The sequence below is a fragment of the Parus major genome, chromosome 2 (genome assembly GCF_001522545.3).
Source record: "Parus major isolate Abel chromosome 2, Parus_major1.1, whole genome shotgun sequence".
Lineage (NCBI taxonomy): Eukaryota > Metazoa > Chordata > Aves > Passeriformes > Paridae > Parus > Parus major.
Window position 1 is genome coordinate 114491417 of NC_031769.1, and position 21666 is coordinate 114513082.

Consider the following 21666-nt stretch of genomic DNA (forward strand, 5'->3'; position numbering starts at 1 on the left):
GTATTTCAAATAAAAGTTTTTCCAGAAATAAATGTAATCTCTGTGCCCAGGTCTGATAACACTGCAGAGCTTCAACATCCTAAGCATAGCAGCTTTGAAGTTTATCTGCCAACACTTAGACTTAATTTCCATTGTAAAATCATGATCAATATTTTGTTCAGTCATGTGTCTAAGAAGTTAAAATGTCATTTTTATAGCTAACATTGTTTCCACCTTCAGCAAAATTAGTTTTTAAAACAGTGTCTCTTCCTATTTTGTTTTTTATTTCTGTGCAGAAACAGCCTCTGTGAAATGCTTATTACACTACAGGAGTTCATTCAGGCATCTCAGCATTTCAGAACACCAGTTCTTCAAGAAAACACTCTCCACTTATTTATTTCCAATAAGAATTTTAGGCACTCCTTTGATGACTGTTCTTCCAAAAGTAAACACAAACTTTTAAATGAGCATATTGTAAATTGAATTAAATTCCAGATTATCACACAAATAATTTTATTCATTTTGATCGAAGGGTAAAAAAAAAAAGAATTTCTTAGAAAATACAATAAATCACTTTTACATGAGAACACTAATATAAAAAATCTACTTGCCCACAGCTACAAAACTTCTGGACATACAAATGCTCCCTGTTAGAACTAAGCCCATGGATTTACTTGGTTGTGTGCATTTCATCACATATAAAAATCTTTGTTACACATTTGATTTGCCTTTGGATTCTAAAGTCAGAGGATCAAATAAGGAGATTTCGGCCTCCGTGGGCAGACCCAGAGCCACAACCACCGGCGGAGATGAAGACAAAGCCCCGCACTTTCCCGGAGACGAGCCCGGCGCTCGCACCAGCTCCCCACTAGAGGGGGATCACGGAGTCCCACAGCCCGCCCCAAAATCCCGACCTTAACCGGGAAATGTGAAAGAAAAAGGTTGTGCTGGCTGTAGTGGCTCAGTGCTACGAGGACAGTGCTGTGTGGCACCAGGACTCTCTCGCCCGGACACATCAGAGCGAGCTTGTCCCTTGGTGGCTGGAACTGCAGCGCCCAGCACGATCCCGATGTGCGGGACCGTGACTTTGGGTCAACAGGCGGGACTTGGCCGAGGCTGCTGGGGCATTCAGCGTGTTACACCGCCTTGGAGTCAAGTCCAACCTGACATCTGTCTGCCTTCCGACAACAGCACCTTTGCTCTAAATAGATCCGAAAAGAAAGTGCTGAACCCCAGAAAGAGGAAAATGAACAAGCACTTCAAATTGTTCAAGCAATGACCCCGGTTTATGCAGAAACAGATTGTCCTGTCTCATGTCAGACATGTTCAGGGCACAAATTTCCCTATGATAAGGCCACATCACCTAGAGAAATGACACCAAAACCTCTGTGTAATGCTATAAAATGTTAAAAACTCTAAAATTAGTCTGTACAGCAGTATGTATATATGTAAAGGTAATGCTGACATGCCCAGAGTAGGTTCAGGTTTAATAATCATCACTAAAGGTACTGAAAAATAGACAATCAGCACTTTCTGGTCTAAAGGTTTCTGTAACTTTGATGGTCTGCTCAAGGATGTTGAAATTTCATAGTAGGATCCTTGGAACAAAACCCATCATTCTGTACAAGGTTGCTAACACACAAAGTAGAGTGAACTTCTGATCTGTGTTTAAGATGCTGTAGTTAAAGACAGCCATAATTAGAATGGATTAGTGATATATTTTTTTAAGCAGCAGGTTGCAGACTTGTTGTCATAAACACTAAAGGAAACAGGTAGAGAGCACTCCTAGCCCCATGACAGTAGAAGACTGGGGAGTACAAGAAAAGGTGGTCAGGATCATATGTTCTTTCTGCATAGCATCCTTTATTGGTACTGCTAGCAACAGCACACTCAATGATGCACTGCAGTGTATTTGTTATGTTCCTGTGTCCTGACTCAAGCTGATAATCAGAATTAGCTGTTCACAGAAAATGTTCTATCATTACTGAAATCAGAAAGACAACCTAATGAAATGTAATAATTAATACCATGATACTTCCCAACAGCAAGCCAACGTATTGTTTGTTTTAACTCCATAAGGCCATGCATGCACACTCAAATAATTAAACACATTTGGTTATGCACTTAAATAAATGGAAGACAAATCATTTCTTATACAAAGCAGGAAAAACATAGCTCAAGGCAGGGCTGGGTAACAACATGAAAAAGTCATTCAGAAAGTGAACTAGCAAGGAAGTAGTAAGTGTTAGTAGTAAAGCATGTGGGTTTTCCAAATCATGTTTTATCCTGTGTATTTGTTGTTCTCTGGAGCTGTTCTGACTTTTGTGTGTTCTTTTTTATTTGTAATGTAACATCAGATATAAACATCAGACAACAGTTTTCAAAAAAAGATGGCAACAAGTCTGCAAACATTACAAAATCTGAACTCTTGAGAGTACAGACCACAAAAAACATGGCCTGTAACTCTTGTTAATATTTATAGGAATCAGATGTGCACAGAGGAAAGACCTCAGTGCTTTCACAAATCTTGAAACTGTCAATACAAAATAATGCCCATGCACATGGAAAACATCACATCCATGCCCCTGTATCTCACAACTAGGAATAATCACAGAGGCTATTAATGTTCAGGATGTTAGTAACCTTCATTTTGACATTTATTTGCAACAGCTGTTTGAAAAGGGGTGCCAGCCCCTGATATGAACATAACCATGCTCATTTTAAAGGGCATTTTAAACCATCAGCTGCAGTGCCTCGGCAGCTTCCTGTTGTGTGGTTTTCACCCAGAGTACAAAGCAGCCACACATCTCAGTGTGGCAGGAAAGGTTCTGCTCACTTTGCTAGGTAATGTTTTGATACTTGGTAGTTATGATGGTTCTACATAGCCAAAACGAGTCAGCTATGTTGTTACTGATTATCAGTGGCTGGCTTGACGTGCCAGACAGTTTATTTTTTACAAAATAATCGGAAAGCTATCAGAAAATCCTCAGCACTCAAAAAATCCACTTTCCTCTTGAAAAAAAACCATAATTTTGGGTCTTTTAACACTACAGCTGTAAATCAAATAATTGTAGCAGCAACTTCTTTACAATCAGATAAACTGAAAACTCATGAAGGCAAATGATAATAAAATGCTGATAAAGTTGATTTTCTCTGTGAACAGCTGGAGAGACTCTCCTACACAATGAAGATTGAGAAATCATTCCAGGTAGCAGAGCAAACCCCCTGGAAGGATTATTCTATATGGAACAAATTCTGAGAAACTTCTCCATTTTCATCTAGTCCCCACTCAACCTAAACTTAGGTTACTGAACCTAACCCTTATTTAGGAAAAGCTGACAGACATTAACAGGGGGCCTGTCTCAAAACAAGACTCTCTCTCAACTGAGTAAGGACCTGACATTCTGGCTTTCAAGTCAATTTATTGAATGAAAACCCTATCCCTTAAATCCATTCCTTTCTCTACCACAGAAATACTTCCTATGTCAATATGAAAAGGCCTGATAGTAGATTTTTTGCACAAAATTGGAGTCCTGGGATGACAGATTCTAGCAGGAATCAGAGTCACTCCATATGACCTATCACATTCATCAATTCTGGAAGCCAGTGTCTTTCAATAAAAAAACACACTTACAAAAATGTACATTTTCTCCTGTCTGGGGCACTGACTGCTCTGTGGAAATCTGCAGGGTCTAAAGCTCACTGAGAGCAAAAATGATCTTTTAAGCTCTGTTGATGACCTTACTTTATTCCCAGCTCACACATAAAACATATAATGACAGGATAATTTATGTTGGAAGTCACCTCTGAAGTTCAACTCTTTCACAGCAGCACCAACTTCAAAGTTAGCTACTAATTTAAAGTCAGAGCAGGTTGTTCAGGTCCTTGTCCAACTAAGTTTTGCATATCTCCAACGATGGAGGTCTCACAACCTCTCTAGATAACCTGTTCTGTGCTTGACCTCCTCCATAATTTATTTCTCCTACTTAATCACCTGTTGCAACCCGTGTCCCTTGCCTCTTGTAATTTTGCACTCCTCAGGATTCTCTTTTCAGGAGCCCAGGCATGAATTGCCTGTGACCACCGAGTCAGCATCTCATGACTGACTCCTGAATGATGCCTTTTCTCAAACCTCCTCAGTTATCTGCTTTTTGGAATGGCCATCTTTCACCTAAGCTTACTTTCAACTAAACTTGCCCAGCTTTTGAAATGTCAAGAAAGTTGTTACTAGCTCTGTCCCTTACTGTGAGCTGCTGGTGTGCATGTGTCACCCCAATGTCAGATCAAACATGATACAGTCTAATTCCTTACAGAAAAATACATCCTGAAATAAATCATGGCTCATCATCTGTTATGATGTATCTGATTAATGGTAAAGGGAGAAGAAGGACTCTGCTCCAACATTTCTGCACTCTTGTTGCAAATTTGCTATGAACCTGCATAGTCTGGAATGTCCTGCTACCATAAAAAGCAGCTCATATGCTGAAACTCCTTTCTTTATGAATACTTACTGCTAAATGACTTAAACCCTAATTTGCTGTTCAATGTGCTGTGTTTCCACTGGCTAAGTCAGGCAGTTCGGAACAGAGCACCAAGCTCACGCTCCATAGGAGTCAAAGGGAAATGTGCCAACAGCAAAAATCTTCCTGACCCTCCTGGCACCAGAACCTGACTCTACAGGGGCCTAATAAAACCACTGGCAGCTGAGGCTGCAACAGGCAACAAGAAACACCTGCCCTGCCTGGGTGTAGGTCCTGCCTCAATTCAATTGGTAACCATAACCCATATTGCAAGAGCTTGCAACATGGGGGATTCTTTTATCTAACACGCTCCTGTTTGTTCTCTACACACAGTAGAACACCATAATTTTTAAATAATTCCTCTTCAGATAGATTGGAATATCTGATTGGGACACATCTAGATGTGTATAACAGTAGAACACCATAATTTTTAAATAATTCCTCTTCAGATAGATTGGAATATCTGATTGGGATACAATTGTCAGTAGGCCTGCTTGAAACTGTGCAGCTGGCATGATCAACTATTGCATTTTTCCCACTCTCTAGACTCTTGATTGAGAAGCTAATTATTACAAAAGCTTCTTTCTTCAGTGCATGCTGCATCAGGTGTAAATTAATCTTCTAGTAACCTTTGTTCCTTGCTCAGAACTAGGATATACAACTATTCCTTGTTAGCTGTGCAACCAGCTGTTACAAGTTCCAGAAAAGTCTGCTTAGTCTAACAATATTACAGGATAGAAGGCACCTCTCAACAAACCTCTCAAGGACCACAGATTTTTTATTGCTCTCATATCTTCCCAACTCTTATTTCAATGCATACATCAAAATTCTAACAGGGGAATACTGCATCATGATGTCTTTAATTAGAGGGGCAACTAAAACAAGTCAGTCTGAAAATTTTCAGCAGACTGGGTTTTGTGATGTTTCTGTCCCTGCTAAGAGTGTAGCTGAAACACTCTTGATTCCATAAACACCATCTCAGGGATAAATCTATATCTCTAAGGTAAATTATAGCAGCTTTAGAATTCTTCTGCTAAAGATTGTAGAGATATAAAATACTCTACTTGACTCACCCAAGTTTGCCAGGGATGAGTATACTTCATTCACAACATGCCATAAAATTCGAGTAGGGAACAGTAAAAATGGCAAACTCTGGCTACCTAACTAGGGCCGGCAGGAAGGCGTTTTCCTGGATTGAGAGGGATGAAATGAAGCTGAAGATTTCAGCTAGTAATAATGGAAGGCAACACAATCTAGTTGTACAATAATGATGTATAATTTCAACAGCACAAATATTGCGAAAGCAACATCTCAGGAGGACAAAATGTGGAAAAATTGTGTCTTGCTATTTTATATGTGCACAAGAATTTATGAGTTGATACTTGACTTGGCACTGAATTGTTTCAGGAAGCAATTGACTAAGCTGTTGGCAGTGACCATAACATACAGTAATTAAGTTCCAAATCCCCACAAGGGAACCGAACCATGGATATGACCAGGGCACACAGCTTCCAGAAAAAGTGATTAAAAAACCAGAAAGTTAGTTATTAACAGCCTGAAGGAGGGGTTTAGGAAAATAAAGTTAATGGAATTGATACAGTGACTGTTTGAAAATATCTCAGGAGAAGGAAGAATACGTGTACATACTTCATGCCACAAAACAAAGAAACAAATATCCATAAAGCAGCAAAGTCTTCATGGTTAAACATTACAGCTCAGTCAACGTAAACATGCTTCCTTTGAAAATAGGAACAAATTACTAGATCATGAACTCTGGGCTAAATGAAGAAGAGGATGAAAATGTTGTTAGGTTATAAACTAGTGCACTTGGCTTATGCTTCCAGACTTCAATTTTTCAAGGCTTCTATAGTGGATAGGTGCCAAAATGCCAATGAATTTCAGTATAATTAAAATCCTCTTTAAAATTCCATACATAGATCATTGTAATGAAAAAATTACATAAAGGGAACTCTTTGCCTATCTTTGAAAGCAACACTAAGTTCACCACTACGGGACACAACTGAAAGCAGTGCCAATGACAACACTGTTGGCATTAAAAATCTTCTGATTAATACAATGTTGGAGAAAAGAAAGCACAATTTCTGCTGAACTTTTGCTTGTTATAATTTACTGAAAGTGTTAAAGATTGAGCAGATCTAGTCTGTGCATTAATCGTCAGGCTCCAAGTACGTTCAGAACAAGATGACATTCCCTGAACAAAGAAGTCTGTAATCTAAGATCAGAGAAATTAGGTGCACATAAATCAAGATGGAGCAAGGTATCCTGGAGACACTGTTCAAACAACTTCACAATCACAGTGTGAGATATTACATGTTTCATGTCAAAAGTTAAATTCACAGCTAAAACATGCTGAACATATGCTTGACTGGGACACCAGGATAGTCCGGAAGCTTTGCTGACTGGTGCTCTCCTCTCCATGAACATCTTTGAAAGAAAGAAGAACAGCTGTAAAAAAAAGTTATTTTTGTTGAATCATAAAAGGAAGGACTGCAAAGACACCTTTCAAAATCTATTCTCTTTTCAAACAAGCCAGCCTACTGAAAGCAGAAGTAGTCTAAGCAATTGTGTGGCATACCTTCAGATGTGCCACTCAAAACGTAACAAATCGTGGGACTATTGAATTATTTGCAGCATCTCAGGAAACACTATTGCAGTTTCTTTTGGCAAACTCACTAAAGAAGTATCTACAAAACAATAATAAAAACATTGCAACATCTATAATTAAACAGGAATCTCTGTTCCCTTTGAAAAGTCTAATCACATGCAGCATCCTTATTTCATTTAACACAAAGAACTATTGGTCCATTTAAAAAATGAAATTAACAGCAGGAAGTACTGATGTACATGGAAAACCTCAAAACACAACAGCTACAAGCAGTAAGCTAAAAAGAAATGTAATGGGAATCATAAAAATCTAACCAGCACTCTTCTTTCTATTCTGGGAAAAGAAGTCACAAGGTCTAAAAAAGTAAAAAAAAATAAAAATAACCAAAAAAGAATCTTCACAGTTAATGCAACTGCAACATAGATGTTTTTACCTATCTCCTTGTTTGCCCACAGAAGCTGCTGACATATAAATTCTTAGGAAAATCACTAGCAAAACCATCATAGAGTATAGGGGAAACTGAGGATCCACAATTTGTCATCTGTGTGTATTTATTTTTTCTTCATGTTTGAAATCAAAAGCACAGCTTATGTCTACTGGCACTCACAAGAGATTAAAAGAAAACAGGAATTAATCAAAATTAACATTTTTTTAAATGTGATGTAAGTATACAGGCTAAGAAAAGGACTGAAAAAGACAAAATGTGCCAGTTTCTATGCTGCCAACTTTCAATATCAACCTAATGGTAAGAAACTAAACAACTACACAGTTATTACTGTCAGATTCATTGGTCAGCCTCTTCACTGTGCCAAGTTTCTGCTCAGTGTGCGAAGCAAGGAGCACTGCAGAGCAGCTTATTGTTCCCTACCATGTCTGGCACCAGCAAACATGTAGGCTGAAGTGCCCTGGGTCTGCCTTTACCTATGCTAACAGAAACAAATATACTTTCAAGCCTTTCTTTTTCCTTCCTTTGAAATATGAAAGCCAAGAAGGAAAAAGCAAGGCTTTTACTGCAAGATTCTCCAGCCTACCTTCACTCTGGGTTCTTGCCAGCCTGAGAGGGTGGGCACATGTCTGCATGTGCTTTTATAGCTCCACAGTTAGAGTGAAGCTTGGAAAAAAGATTGGACCTTGATGGATAGTTGATATTACAGACTAGCAATATCATCAAGAAGACAGAAAACACAAAGAGCTAGGTTAAGCATTTAATTCTGGAAGTGTTATTTATATGACAAAGCATTTAATAAAAGCATGTCCAGCTCTGAAGTGTTGCCTGCAATCTGTTGTCTTGGGATTTAAAACCAGACTGTTAGTATGTGGAAGGTTTTAAATCACCAATTTAATTTTTAGTGGTAGATTCTCTCATGAAGGCAGAATAGAAAACACTCCTTCCCTGTTAATTTGCCAAGTTTTGTTAATAACTGATTTGTATTCCACAGTTCTGTGTTTCAAAGGTAATGGTCTGTCTTAAGATATGAGAATCTGCAGCTGCATATTATCTTCTTAAGTCATAATCTTGACTGTTATCCAGTGAGCAGTTGTTCTTCCATCATACACTCCTCTAGGAAACTCAGGTTTTTGTTTTCCTGTAATGTTTGCTAAGCTTCCTTTGAAATAATAAACTTTGTTATGCTTCTCCAATAGTTTTCTCTTGAATTTCAAGTTTGCAGATTGCGTAATAGTGTGCTATACTTTTCTCATCTTCCATAGTTCTATGAACTCGACAAATTCTGCTAAACTTCAGCTATTTCCCAATTCAGTTCATTGCATGGCTTAATGCTGGGACAGTAAAAAGTCAGGAATGAGCTCATTGACAACAGTGTGGCCTATGGACATCAGATAGCCCCGTGGTTAAATTACTGAATCAGGATTTACAACCTAAATTAGGTATTCCAACACTAGAGTGTCTGAAACTCTTACTAGAATTTGAGCATCTAGGAATCATGAGTCAGTTCTCTCCCACTTCTACAAAAGGCATCATGTGTGACCATGGCCAAATAATTTAATCCCTTTGAACTTGTTTTCTACCAGTTCCTTGGCAATAGCAGAACTCATCTTCTTGCACTGATGTTTTAAGGATTATATTATTTGTGCTTGTGATGCACTCAGGCATAACAGAAAATACTTGTGGAAGCCTCCCAAGGTTTTCACATCTTAGATGATCTACAAGTTTCATCCTTTGCCTCTTGAGGGTTATGACTGCACTATTAGCACAAATAACACAACATTTGGGGGCAGCATCAGAAAGCTATTACTTCTAGTTTTTAGGGATTTTATTTATGCATTGGGGCCAGTCTTGGAACTCAAGCATCAGCATGGAAAACAACAAAATAAGGAATCTCCTTTCCCCTTCTTCAACAAGTGAAAAGTTTTATATAGCAAAACAGTTAGACCTAATGGTTAGGGCAAAGTGCCAAGGAAAACCAAACAGGAAAACCAAGGCAGCACAAAACTGAAGCAGAATATGAGCAGAGTGCCAGCAAGGATCATGGCAGAAATTAGAAAATTATGTACAACTGAAGCAAATCACAGCAAGGGCACACAGCCAAAAAAAAAATGGCAGAGTGGAGCAGCAATATTGTTGCACTCCAAACTAGGTTTAAATCCTCTTCAGAAGTCCCATCCACTAAGAGACTCCAGAAGGTCTTCTCCCACAGCACCTACATAAGTAGCGACTCTGTTAGAGTCAGGAACAGAGTTTTCCATAAGGGTTGTCTGACAGCAACCTCTCTATCCATGAATACAAGCACTGTCAGCAAGACAATTGCATAAGAAAGTAGAGTAAGAAGGCAAAGCTGTAAATCTGCTCAAGGAATGAAAAAGAATCCCATATTTTTAAAAAGTGTCAGAGGCTGTTGCTACCACAGACAGAGTATGCTAAGAGCTCCTCTATCCAAGGTTACACAGCTGCCTCCACAAAGCATGCAGTGCCACCAAACAGGCTGCAACTGAACATCTTACCTTAGCCCAGCCAGGCTGCAAGAAAATTTGATGCAAAACCACTCACAAAGAGTGCCTGCAGCTTCTGGAAGAACTCCACCAATAGACTGAGATTAGGTGGAATGGGAAGCCCAGAGAGGAACTCCTCTCTTCAGTTTCTCCTCATTTTATTGTCATTCTCTTTTCCTTCACCCAGCTTTTCTCCTCTTGCAATTTTTTCCTGTTAGTTTGTCCCATTCTCCTATGCTCAGTCATTTTTAGTTTGAACTATTTATTTCTTCAATGAGTACTGAAATTCTCCATCCTGGTCGATTGCAACCACCACCTCATAAGTGGTTTTGGTGAATATGGGCCACAAAGGTTCTCTACACAAAACTCAAATTACTCTTAAAAAACAGACAAAAAGATAAAGAGTCTTCAGTACACACTATTAGCACCACTCCTCTTTCACCTGGTGTCTGGCAACTCATACATCTTCCACAATCCATTAAATATATTGTAGATTTTGCACAGAAGGGAAATCACATTGGCTACCTCTAAAGATGTGTACCTTTTTCCACAGGGCTTAACTTATTTTTTTCAGGTGTCAGACAAGACAGAAATATGTTTGTGCAAGTATATCAGCCCATTTTTGCACCTGTTTTCAGGAATTCACAATAGAAAGCACATAGGTGCCTTCCTGAAAAAACTACGTGTGAGTGAGCAAAACAAGGGCAAATAAAAGCTCATGTTGGCAAATTACCCAAAAAAGAAAGTATAGTCCAGAGACTGCATGTGCCTACTTAGGTCAAATTAACCCTCAACAACAATAAAAACATAACGCTGTAAGAACTTAAAGCACTAGCAATCTCAGGAGTCATAAGCTGATCATGTGTGCTTTTACAATGATGGCAATTTTTTCTTTATCTTGTTGCTGGTTTCATGTTTCCCTGTACACTGGGAGGAGACAAAGACCTCACAGCTTTGTCCCACCACAAAAAATCCAAACAGAAGTCACATCAATTAGGGGATTGCAAGTGTATGACACATAGAAAAATGAAAAAAAAAAAAAACTAAGCACTGGCACATTTGGGACTAGGATCCCACATAACACAATTCACTGACAGTCCTGGAATTGGTGCTTAGACCAATTTTTCCCACAGAGTGCTGTGTAAATCTACACAACATGTAAAAAATTGCTTTCGTAGAAATCACTGAGATTTAGAAAACAAATCGGAAAACTTCTGTTTAAATATTGGCACAACTTTCCTGTATTTTTCCACAATTCTGTCCTCAAAAATTAGATATTGTCCAATGAAAATATCTACTTTAAACAATTACTAGTCTTATTCATAACCTGCCAAGGATATAGCTATTACACAAATGTCATAATTTCCTTATAAGGTATACTGTGTTTAATTACAGCTGAGATTGTTCACCTGCAATGATTTCAAAATTTAGAAGACTGCCCAAAAGTGTTAGTAACAACTTCATATTCCACCAGAAAACTTGGACAGTGTCTGAGCCGAGTTCCAGACCTCAGCATGATGCTACATAAACTCTTCTGGAATCTGTTCTTTTTGCCCCCTGTTGAATTCATAGATACCCTTCATTCAAAGGTCTTGTGCTGCCAATATGATTGGAATTAATGTTGTTTTTTTTTCACAAGCAGGCAATCTGTGCAACCAACTAAGGCAACAGGATTTGCTCTTTGAATTATCTTTTAGAGTTCATTACTTGGATCATAGTCCTAATAAAGAAATTACTGTCATTGTGGTTTGAATTCTGCTTGCCATTCACACCTACCCAGTCCTTCTGCAGCTTGTAAATCTCTGAACACAGAGAGAGAGACAGGCTGGCAAGAACCAGTGTTTCCCAGGCCTTCTATTACCATTACAAATACTCTGGTTTATTTTTGAGTCCAGATAAGGTAATAGGAAAACAATTAAAAGGTAAAGCTTTGGCAAATAATATTAAAAGGTGGCAAAAATAAATTTTTTTGTTGAAAGCTTGATATCTTCACCCCAGAAATGCCAGAAAGGGCACTGCACTGTATATAGATATCTGATTTCAGGGCCAGGCACAGAGAAAACCCCATGCTGAAGACTGTAAAGGCTTTAGTAGGTAAGTGTAATGTTAACAGCCTTACCTGAAGCCCTAAAGCTCTGTTAGGTGAGTTCTTTAGGCACCATTTCTTCTTAACAAAGGAAAAGGTCACAGTTTAAATCAAATCAAGGGTAGGATATGTGTTTTGCACTATGTTACCTTCATTGCAGCAGGATTTCTGTTACTCTGAAAGTCTACAGAATTAATTAGTCTCCTCTTTGTCATGCAACAGAAAGGAACAATTTTTATTCCTTTTAAAATTTATTCAGAATTGATTTTGGTCCTTCCAGCAACTGTATTTCCTTCTGTTCTACTCAAAAAAAAAAAAAAAAAAAAAAAAAAAAAAAAAAAAAAGTGGGATGGACACTAATAGTTCTTAATCTTCCTGCACATCTTGGAAACATTTTTTAAATTATTTTCTGCCAACCCCCTTCTACTGAGAGCTTTCACATGGTTCTCAGCTAATGTAATCCTACATTTTAAAGAGGATGGATTACAGAGAATTATCCTCCCAGATATGTTGCAAGTGGTGAAAGGAACCTTTTTGTTTTCCCTGATACAGTTTTATTTTAGAGCAGTAGCCCAGAAACAACTGTGCCTTTATGGTCAGTCTGTGCCTTTGGTCACACCACCATTTGACTAAGTCAAACTAACTAAGAGGAAGAGACAACTTTAAGGCCCCCTTATATTTTTCCATTTCCCTTCATTTCAGAACCAGAGAAGTTTATTTTTTTCCCCACAAACCTGTACTGATATTATCATGTGATTTACTTTCTCCTGCTGGATTTCATTTCTTTTTTGACTGTAAGTTCATTCAGCCTGACACTATAATATGCCGTGTTTATACAGAGATCAGATACAATGGGAATTCATTTTTAGCTGCTCCCGTTTCACTTTCTTAATAAAAATAAGTAATAGCAATTTGCAATTCCTGTCCTCTTCTGTCTGCCTGTTATATACATCAGAGGTAAGGGAAAGAGTCAGTTTCATTAGTTTTTCATTTGTTTTCCCTCCTTCTCCAACCCATATGCTTGGCATCAAGGGGAGGAATAAAGATGTCAAATAAATCCTCTCTTTCCTACACCTAAATCAGCTTCAGGTAAATCTCATGTGTAAAGGTGGATTCCACTGCTTTGTGGAAATTTGTACTGTAAGGCACAGATATTTGGTACCCTGTTCCATTTGCTCGCAAGAAACAGTCTCTCAAGGTTAAGACCATTACTAAACATTTAGCACATGTCATGGCCAACGTATCTTTGGCCAAAAGGCAAAGTAGCACTCGCTTGCATGCAGCAGAAGTAGATGGTGAGAAGGATTTATAGAGAAAGTTGCACAGTTTCCTTCCAGTTCCTGGCCAAAGGGCAAGAATGGTCTTCATGCTCTTGATTTCATGAAAAAAAAAGAGAGGAGTACTGGTAGGTACATCCCTCTGCTCTTTCCTTGGCTTAAGAAGAGGTGTTACCATATTTAATTTTGACAAATATTTTTGTTTTGTCCTGTTTTCCTGACCTATTGCAAACACAGATGTTTCAGTGAAAATGAAAACACTGGCATAGCACTGTCTACATTCTGATTTCTTTGGTCAAGGAAGGTGGAAAACACAGCTTTGCTGGACCTCATGTAAGAATAAAAAACCAAAGAACTCAGCCTCCAAGCCACGTGAACAACATTTTGGACAATATGTATTAGCTCAAGAAGCTGTTCCAGAGGTTACACAAGTTTTGTAATCTAACCAACTTCACCATGAACCTACATATCCTAACCACACACAAAGGCCCTGGCTGTGTAGTAAGACATAATGGATTTTTGCACTAAGAAATGTGGGATAGTATTCAACTAATATGGTATATTGCCTAACTTTTTTCTAGAAATTATAGTACCAAAGATGAAGAGACTAAGGAAGTAACTGAAGATTATTCTTACAAACTTTGAAAAATTACACTCTTTTTCAGTCTTTTACAAAGGTCATTACACGATAATCTGAAGCACTTTCACAACTATTTTGTCCAGTGTAATAAAATAAAGCTGTATAGTCTTCAGCCCTAAAAAAACCAGACTGATTATCCAGTCAATAATTAGTCTCAGATCGTCATCTCAGATCTCATCAAACTAAAAGCTGATTTTTGTAGAACTGCTCAGGTTTTAAAATGAGCAGAGTGTGTCACCTAGGCCAACCTGTTGAGTTGTTAATGTACCCATTTAAACCAAGCACTTCTATTTTCATATTACTGCTTATCTCCTCTCACAAAGAGAAGAGAATCCCTATCATTTTCCATGGAAATAATTTCTAGCTCCTTAGGAAGATGACCTACTACATTTGTTACACTTGATAAAGACCCAAACTTATGCATTTGGTGCTCAACATATTTCTAGGCGTGCACTGATGTACAAACAACTGCCAGCTTATTTTGTATGAAAGCATAAACTATACCAGATTGCTTGGATGTAGCCAAAATAGGCATCAATTGCTGTTTGTGTTCAGTAACCAATAAACTTAGTTCAGCTGATTAGAGCATGGTACTTTTAACACCAAGATTGTGGAACCAATCCCCATATGAGCCATTTACTTAAGAGCTGGATGATCCATGTGGGCCCCTTCCAAGTTAGGTCATTCTGTCAATCTGTGAAACCCCATAGAAATCAAGGCAAATATACATTCAGAATACGATGATTTCCAACAACTGTACAAACGAATGCCAATGTCAAAAGCTAAGAAAATAAGATTTCCAGGTCCACTGATCAAAGCTATTGTTTAAATAATAATAATAATAATAATAATAATAATAACACATAAGGCTATGCCTTGAATGGAAACAGGAGGTCTTCCATTCTGGAGTCTCAGGTGTGCTACATAAACATTTACAGTGGCCACAAACACCTGTTTTATTATTGCTCAAGTCTAATATTTGATTTGGACAATTTGAGAGGGAATTAATATAACAGCTCTTTGTGCATATAGCAGAAGGAAATGCAGTTCATCTGTCAAAAAAATTGCTCTGCACTTTCTTACAGCTTGAGGCAGAAGATGACAAACTGGCCATTTTCCGCCACAAGAATTTATCTGTTTACAAAATGAAACATTCAAACTGTACTTAAAGTGTATTATGGGTCAGGTTTTTCTGCTAGAGCATTTTTGCACCCGTAATTATTTCTTGGAAGTTAGAGTTTAGTTGAAAGCTGCTTAGATGCAGGAAACAGAAAAACACTGGCGTGCTCACTTCCAGGTGATGTTTTTCAACTGTGCCAGAATCCTGTTTGTGCAGCTGCTGTACTGCTTTCAAGGTAGGTGAAGAATGAAAACCCTTCATGACTTACTGAGTTTGTTGATTTGTATCTCTGGGTCAAGCATATTTTATTCTGGGCCAATCTGGAGTAGATAATTCTATATTATCGGCAGATTATCAATAGACTGTTCCCACATACCACCAAGACTTTTTGCAAGTGATCTCTAATAAACAAAGAGACAGGAAACCCAGATAGATTCCCAAGTACAGTTCTCAGCATATTCTTATGAATATTTCTCTGCATCACCACATGCTGGATCAGTCTTGAAGAAAAGCACTAAGCAGAGGTATTTTATAATGAATTCGCTACTTCCTACCTCCAAGGGAGCATTGCAGTATCCTGAAGGTCTTACTGCCCATATAAATCATATTGTATATATTATGCCAACCAGGATGCAGAAGTCATTCCCTTGTTTTCCCTTTGGTTGATGAGTCTTATTCATTCAATTAATTCTGCATTTCCAAGACCTACCTGGAATCAGCCTGCAGAGGGGATCTACACATAGATGTGGCACTTAAGGACATGGTTCAGGGGAGGACTTTGGCAGTATTAGGTTTATGATTGGACTTGTTGATCATAAAGGTCCTCTCCAACCTAAATTATTCTATTATCTTACTCCTTTCAACCTGAAAACTCCATATGAGTAAGTTCATATGTGAGAGGTTGTGATAGACCAGTGCAAAGTAGCAAACAGCAGAGACCAAAATCTGACCCACAACTCTTAAAAAAAAAGTATTTGAACAACCCTAAGAATTGGATGGATGATCTAAGTCCACAAGATTTTTACACTTATTTCTGCAGTACTTGCTTTATATTCTTCTATGTTTTTATATTCTTTTCCATAAGACACTTCTTTTCCAGTAGTCAGGCACTCATCAACACTACAATAATAAATTTCCCAGCACTGAGCACAGTGAAAAAAATAAACAGTTTCAGACTCATGAGGGATTATGATAGATAAAAAAGGCAAAACTGACTTAAAGAACTCTGAAAAATCTTGAGTTTCTTTAAAACAAATAGTGCACAACAAATGAAATAAAAGATGCAAAGCTGAAGTCACCAAATATGAGGGTTGGTATCTGTTAAAAGTAATCTTGCTGCCCAGGGGTTAAGGAATACTCCAAGCCATTCCTTGACAGTTGTAAGCAATGGGACAGTGGGAAGTGAAGTAGTATGACAAACCACTGCTGGAGGGCCAGAGAAAAAGGCATTTTGTGCTGCCTATGACATGAACCCCAGGAGGAGCTGATTTTTTTAAGACTGCATTATCACTTTGCTTTTATTTCAATATTGTGTACTTCTTCCAGATCTTGCAGAACATACAGAGGACTATCACATAATCTTCAATTTTCAAGTATGTAAAGCTGTTTCATGAACAAATTGCTCTACACTTACTCCAAATTGACCTAAACTGTTATTACTCACCATGGAAATATTTCCAGTGGCTAGTTCTCCCCATCTATAGCTATTAGTCAAGGTGACATAGGAAGTGTTGAAATGGCAGATCTTGTTAGAACACTAATAAGAAAGAAGTTAATAATTCTGCAAGCTAACTTTACGACCAATTAATCATACAGTGTGATGAGTGCTGGAGGCATTCTATTCCAGATGCACATCCTAATTTACCTGCACTAAAGCACACCTCAGGAAGATAGCTTTGTGGTTGAAATATAAAGCATGCAGAGCTAAAAGGAAGTAGTTTTTGGGCTGCCAATAGTTCAGGCTATGAAATAAGATCTTTTGCATTTCATGGGTGTTATACAATGTGGTGCACTCTTACCTCCATGGGAAAGGCCTTAAAATTAACCGTGTGCTCAGAACCACGCTGATTTTCTCTCCCCCAGTGAAATCGAACATCATGTAGTTCAAACTCATGTCCCCGAGGTAATGGCCCCCCTATTAACACTGGAAAAGAAGATAAGTGGTAAAGAACTTGCCTTTCAAAGCAGACAAGCCACCGAATATATTCTCCAAATACAACAAGGAGTTTGTGGCAATTTTCTATGTTATTAGTGGTACCAGAGAGGAGAAAAGTTAAGTTGATAGACTTGTCACCTTTACTTCTGAAGCACCTTGCAGGTACAGAACTCGAATTGAGGCAGTTATGAAAAACAGTAAAACTGCTGTCATACTAAACTCTTTATGATGCAGAACACCAAATAAAAGCATTGTACTTTTACCAATCAGAAGAGGGAATGTTTATTGGTCTTATCAAGACATTAACTGTGTGCTCTAAACAGATGGCAAGGGTTCTGAATTGAACTGGGAAGTTACCTCCAAGTTGTCCAAGTGTTTAACCTCCATCACCTATATTTACTGTGGGTCACAGAAATAGATAGAAAAGTTTTGATTGCAAATACTTTGCTAGGTAAAGGTGTTCAGTCATATACCACCTGTCAGGCTTCTGAGACACTGAACGCCTCCATACTGAAATATAATCAAACCCACACACTGGAGCAAAAACAGCATACCTCATTTACTTAAAAACAGCTTCTAGGCAGACATGGGTTTTCCTTACTTCAGTTTTTTAAACATCTGGAACTTCTTAAAAGCATCTGTCCACAATCGCAACACACACACACACAAAAAATGTGTATAGTTGCTCAGTACTGCTGCACTGAGACTTCCACCAGTAGTAAAAGCAAGCAACTGTGAGGCCCAATCTGCTATGGAATTAATCAACACAAACATTTCGCCCAGGGATTTCTGAATCTGCTTTAGATCAAATATTACACCACAAGCTGGAGGTAACTTCCCACTAAAATCATTGAATATTGGCTTCAAGGCAGGGCTGAGTTTTATTTAAGGGCATTCACAGTCTTCCCCAGAATTCATTAAATTCTGGTTTACATTTCATAGACTTGGAATTAATTGTTTACAATCTCTGATAATTGATAAGGATTATTTAACTGCATGAAATATAGCCTTAGGGAATTAGTTCCATAATATATAGCTATTTTGACACACAAACTATACCACCTGAGCTTGGAGCACAAGAGGCAGTGTAATACTAAAACATGAGTTAGCAATTGAATCATATTACAACCGTGCAAACACAAAACCAAAGGTATGGAACTGTAAATAAATTGAGAAAAAACAGATCAATTATGGTTTTCATAAGCAATTATACAGGAGGGGGCAAAAAATGTCAAATATTCCAATCATTCCTCCTTTAATAATTCTTCACAACTAATATAACAGCCATTAGAGTTTCTAAAATGAAATGTCCTAAATGTAGTTATATATTCAGTTTTGTTTCTTAACCTTGTTTTATCTGTATTCTGTCTATACCTATATCCCCTAGAGGGAAAATCTACAAATCTGGTGAACACCTGGGGAAACAACCAATTGAAGTATTTAAGAAATCTGGCCAAATAATAGGAATCGTGATACTCAATTAGCGCTCAATTAGGGCAATAATATAATAATAATCTCAATTAGGGAAACTGAGCATTTTCTCTGTTTTAAAACATTGCTCTGAGAAAAAAATGTAACAAGAACAAATGTTCTCTATGTGATGTACTTCTGGTTCTCCAGGAGCTTCAGAGTTTATTTTCAAGGCCTCAGTTAGGACACTGATCCCATGACAAAACTATTTCATACTTGGTCATGGTTCTTCCACCTAATGCACAACATATATTCCACCATCAAAATGAAAGCAGCTGTGAAAATGTTTGCAGTTAAATAATGAGAAGGATTTGGGAATTCCATATGGACTGTGTGTCTTGAATTAAAGGATAAAAACATTCACCAGTAATGAAAAATTTATTTTTAATATGTATCTTAATCAGTTTACTTTTTTCCATAAAGAACTTTTTCCTTGACTGTTAACATTACAGTAGATGAGGATCTCTTGCACATTAATTGGACACAGTTTCAAAAGCATTCAGTGCTCAAAAATTCCCAACAAAATAATCTGGCTGAATGGATTTGTCATCAGAGATCTCCTGTGAGGAAAAGAAACTGCAGGAGTTTCTGCAATCTCTGAAAAATGGCTAGAATACTAGGCCAGGTTCAAACACAGCTTATTAACTCTTTTATCCTCTTGGTCGGTTTAATAAATGTTAATAAATTCTCCCTCCCAAATTATTCCCAGTTTACAAATAGAAAATGGGAAATTACGTCATATTAAATCTAAGGAAAAGTTGAAACTAAACCAAGATTTCCTAAATCATAACTCCATACTTCAGTCATAAACTTCTTCTCTACTTCACATTTTTAATTTCACATTTTCTTTTAATGTGTTTGAAGACTCATCTGGCATCACATTGCGTTCAAGTATAAAAGTCTTTCCTTTTTTCTAATTCTCTTAATGGTTTTGCAAAGGCATTTAGGTGTGTTGGCCCCATCCTACTAACCATCACCACTATGTTACAAACTGCCCTTGGGACAGGTAGGATGGAAGGAACTGCATTTTGGCATGCAAATGATGAGGTCACTTGTGGTCACTGTCACTTACTCCACAGGAGATTTTAAGAATTCCTGATCCTGCAGGGAGAACCTTATCCCTTGGGAAAAGAACTCTGCTTCTGATCAAGGCAGTAAAACTTACTGGAAGTACAACATTTCTCTTTTATTACAAATCTGCAAAATTCCATGGAAAGAAATGTTCTGTGTTGCAAAAATACACGGAAATTATCATAGAAAGGAAGTTATAAAGGAAAGCATCATTATTAAAATAATAAACCCTTTTTAAAAAGCTGTATAAATCTGAACTGACTCCCTCACTTAGCACAGCTGTAGTTCCCAGTACTACTGAGTTCTCAGTACTACTGAGTTCTCAGAAGGAAACAAAAGTTGGAATGTCTCATGATTTGACAATGTTCAGCTGTTTAAATGCCCCCAAAGGGCTGTTACTAGCTAAGACTGGTTGGAATAACATGGAGGCTCTTCCAAACACATGGTAAGAACTACTGCAGTGCTGGAAAGCAAAATGGACTTTTTTCCTCCCTACTTTCTTGCTTCCTTCCTACAGAATAGTTTACCCAGATGAAAGGTCTGAATCAGATATTGCAACTTCACTTACGCTGGAATTGTTTATTTTATTATTTCCTACATATTTGATGAGTGATACTAAAAATGTCATCCTTTAAGGAATGAGGACTGCCTTCTACTTTGTCCTCATCAATACTGTGAGCATGTATAGCTGGTGCATCTATGTCAAGCTGTCCAGTTCTCTACTCAATACTCAGAACCCACTCAAATTAATGGGAAAAAGCACTTTTAACTTACATGGTCTTTGAACTATGAACAAATCTTGCCAGCTGTACAGAACAGTTTGGCACTACACTGTCTTAGCAATACCTCTTGTACTGCTTCCGAGTGCGGGCAGCTGTTAATGCAAATGAACTGGATACCACCACACAAGAGGAAATTCTGGATACACTTTGAAGCAATCTCACTGACCATCCAGTCTGGCATCGAAATCTGCAAGTCCCATTGCAACACTTGCTCCTCTTCCTACCAAAATCAACAGCAACACTCTCACCGGGCATAGTCCATGCAGAATGGGCACAACTGGTCGCTGCTGGAACAGGCTGCTTTTCCTACACTCCGGGACATAAGCACAGGGAGCCTTCAAGCAACACAAGCTTTACCCGGGATAATCAAGGCCACGTTTCAGCATACCTGATTTTGACTTCAGGGCAATCTGAATCGAATGCCCGTCGTTGATCACTTCACAGTCACGACACACCACGTAGTTCGGTGACAAACGCACTTCCAGGAGCGAGGGGTCATATTTAGCTTCTCTGGAGTTCAAGTTAATGGGCGACTGGTACTCCCCGTTAGCATCGGGGAAAATCAGCCCCCACTCCACTCCTGAGGCACAAGGGAGAAGCGGTTATGGGGACACCCCGCATCACACAGACGCTGCCCCCGGCCAGGGAAGGGGCTGCTCGGCCGGACCCGGCGGCTCCGCGGCCGCCGCCCCGCGCTGCCCTCCCGCCGGCGGGGATGGACCTGCCGCCCCTGCGGCTCCCGGCGCCTCGGGACAGCAGCGGAGCGAACCCGGCCACTGAAATTCCCACACCGCCTCCTCCTCCCCCGGCCGCGGACAAAGTTTCTCCCCGCCGCCCGCTCCTCACCTTCCTCGTAGCCCCACTCCGGAGCCTCCTCCCGGCGCGGCGGGGGCTCGGCGTCCTCGATCAGGCTCCTGTCAGCCATGGGCGGGCGGCCCGGGAGCGGCCGGGCGGGGTGTGCGGAGTGCGAGCGTGTGCGGGGCGAGGCGGG

General features: G+C 38.9%; 1 protein-coding gene across 4 annotated transcripts in view; it reads right to left on the reverse strand.

The window, feature by feature from the left end:
- Nucleotides 1-21660, reverse strand: part of CA8 (carbonic anhydrase 8) — a 47006-nt gene extending 25346 nt beyond the window's left edge. For 3 of the 4 annotated variants that reach the window (XM_015619202.2, XM_015619203.2, XM_015619201.2), the window contains exons 1-3: nucleotides 21522-21660; nucleotides 21064-21255; nucleotides 17216-17340 (exon numbers count right to left, since the gene is read on the reverse strand). In XM_015619202.2, the coding sequence (XP_015474688.1) occupies nucleotides 17216-17340; nucleotides 21064-21255; nucleotides 21522-21600 (396 nt within the window). In that variant the 5' untranslated portion in view covers nucleotides 21601-21660. Of the gene's footprint in view, nucleotides 1-5751; nucleotides 6966-17215; nucleotides 17341-21063; nucleotides 21256-21521 lie in introns of those variants that run through there. The other variant, XM_015619204.1, reaches the window with a different exon arrangement.
- Nucleotides 21661-21666: the final 6 nt, after the last annotated feature.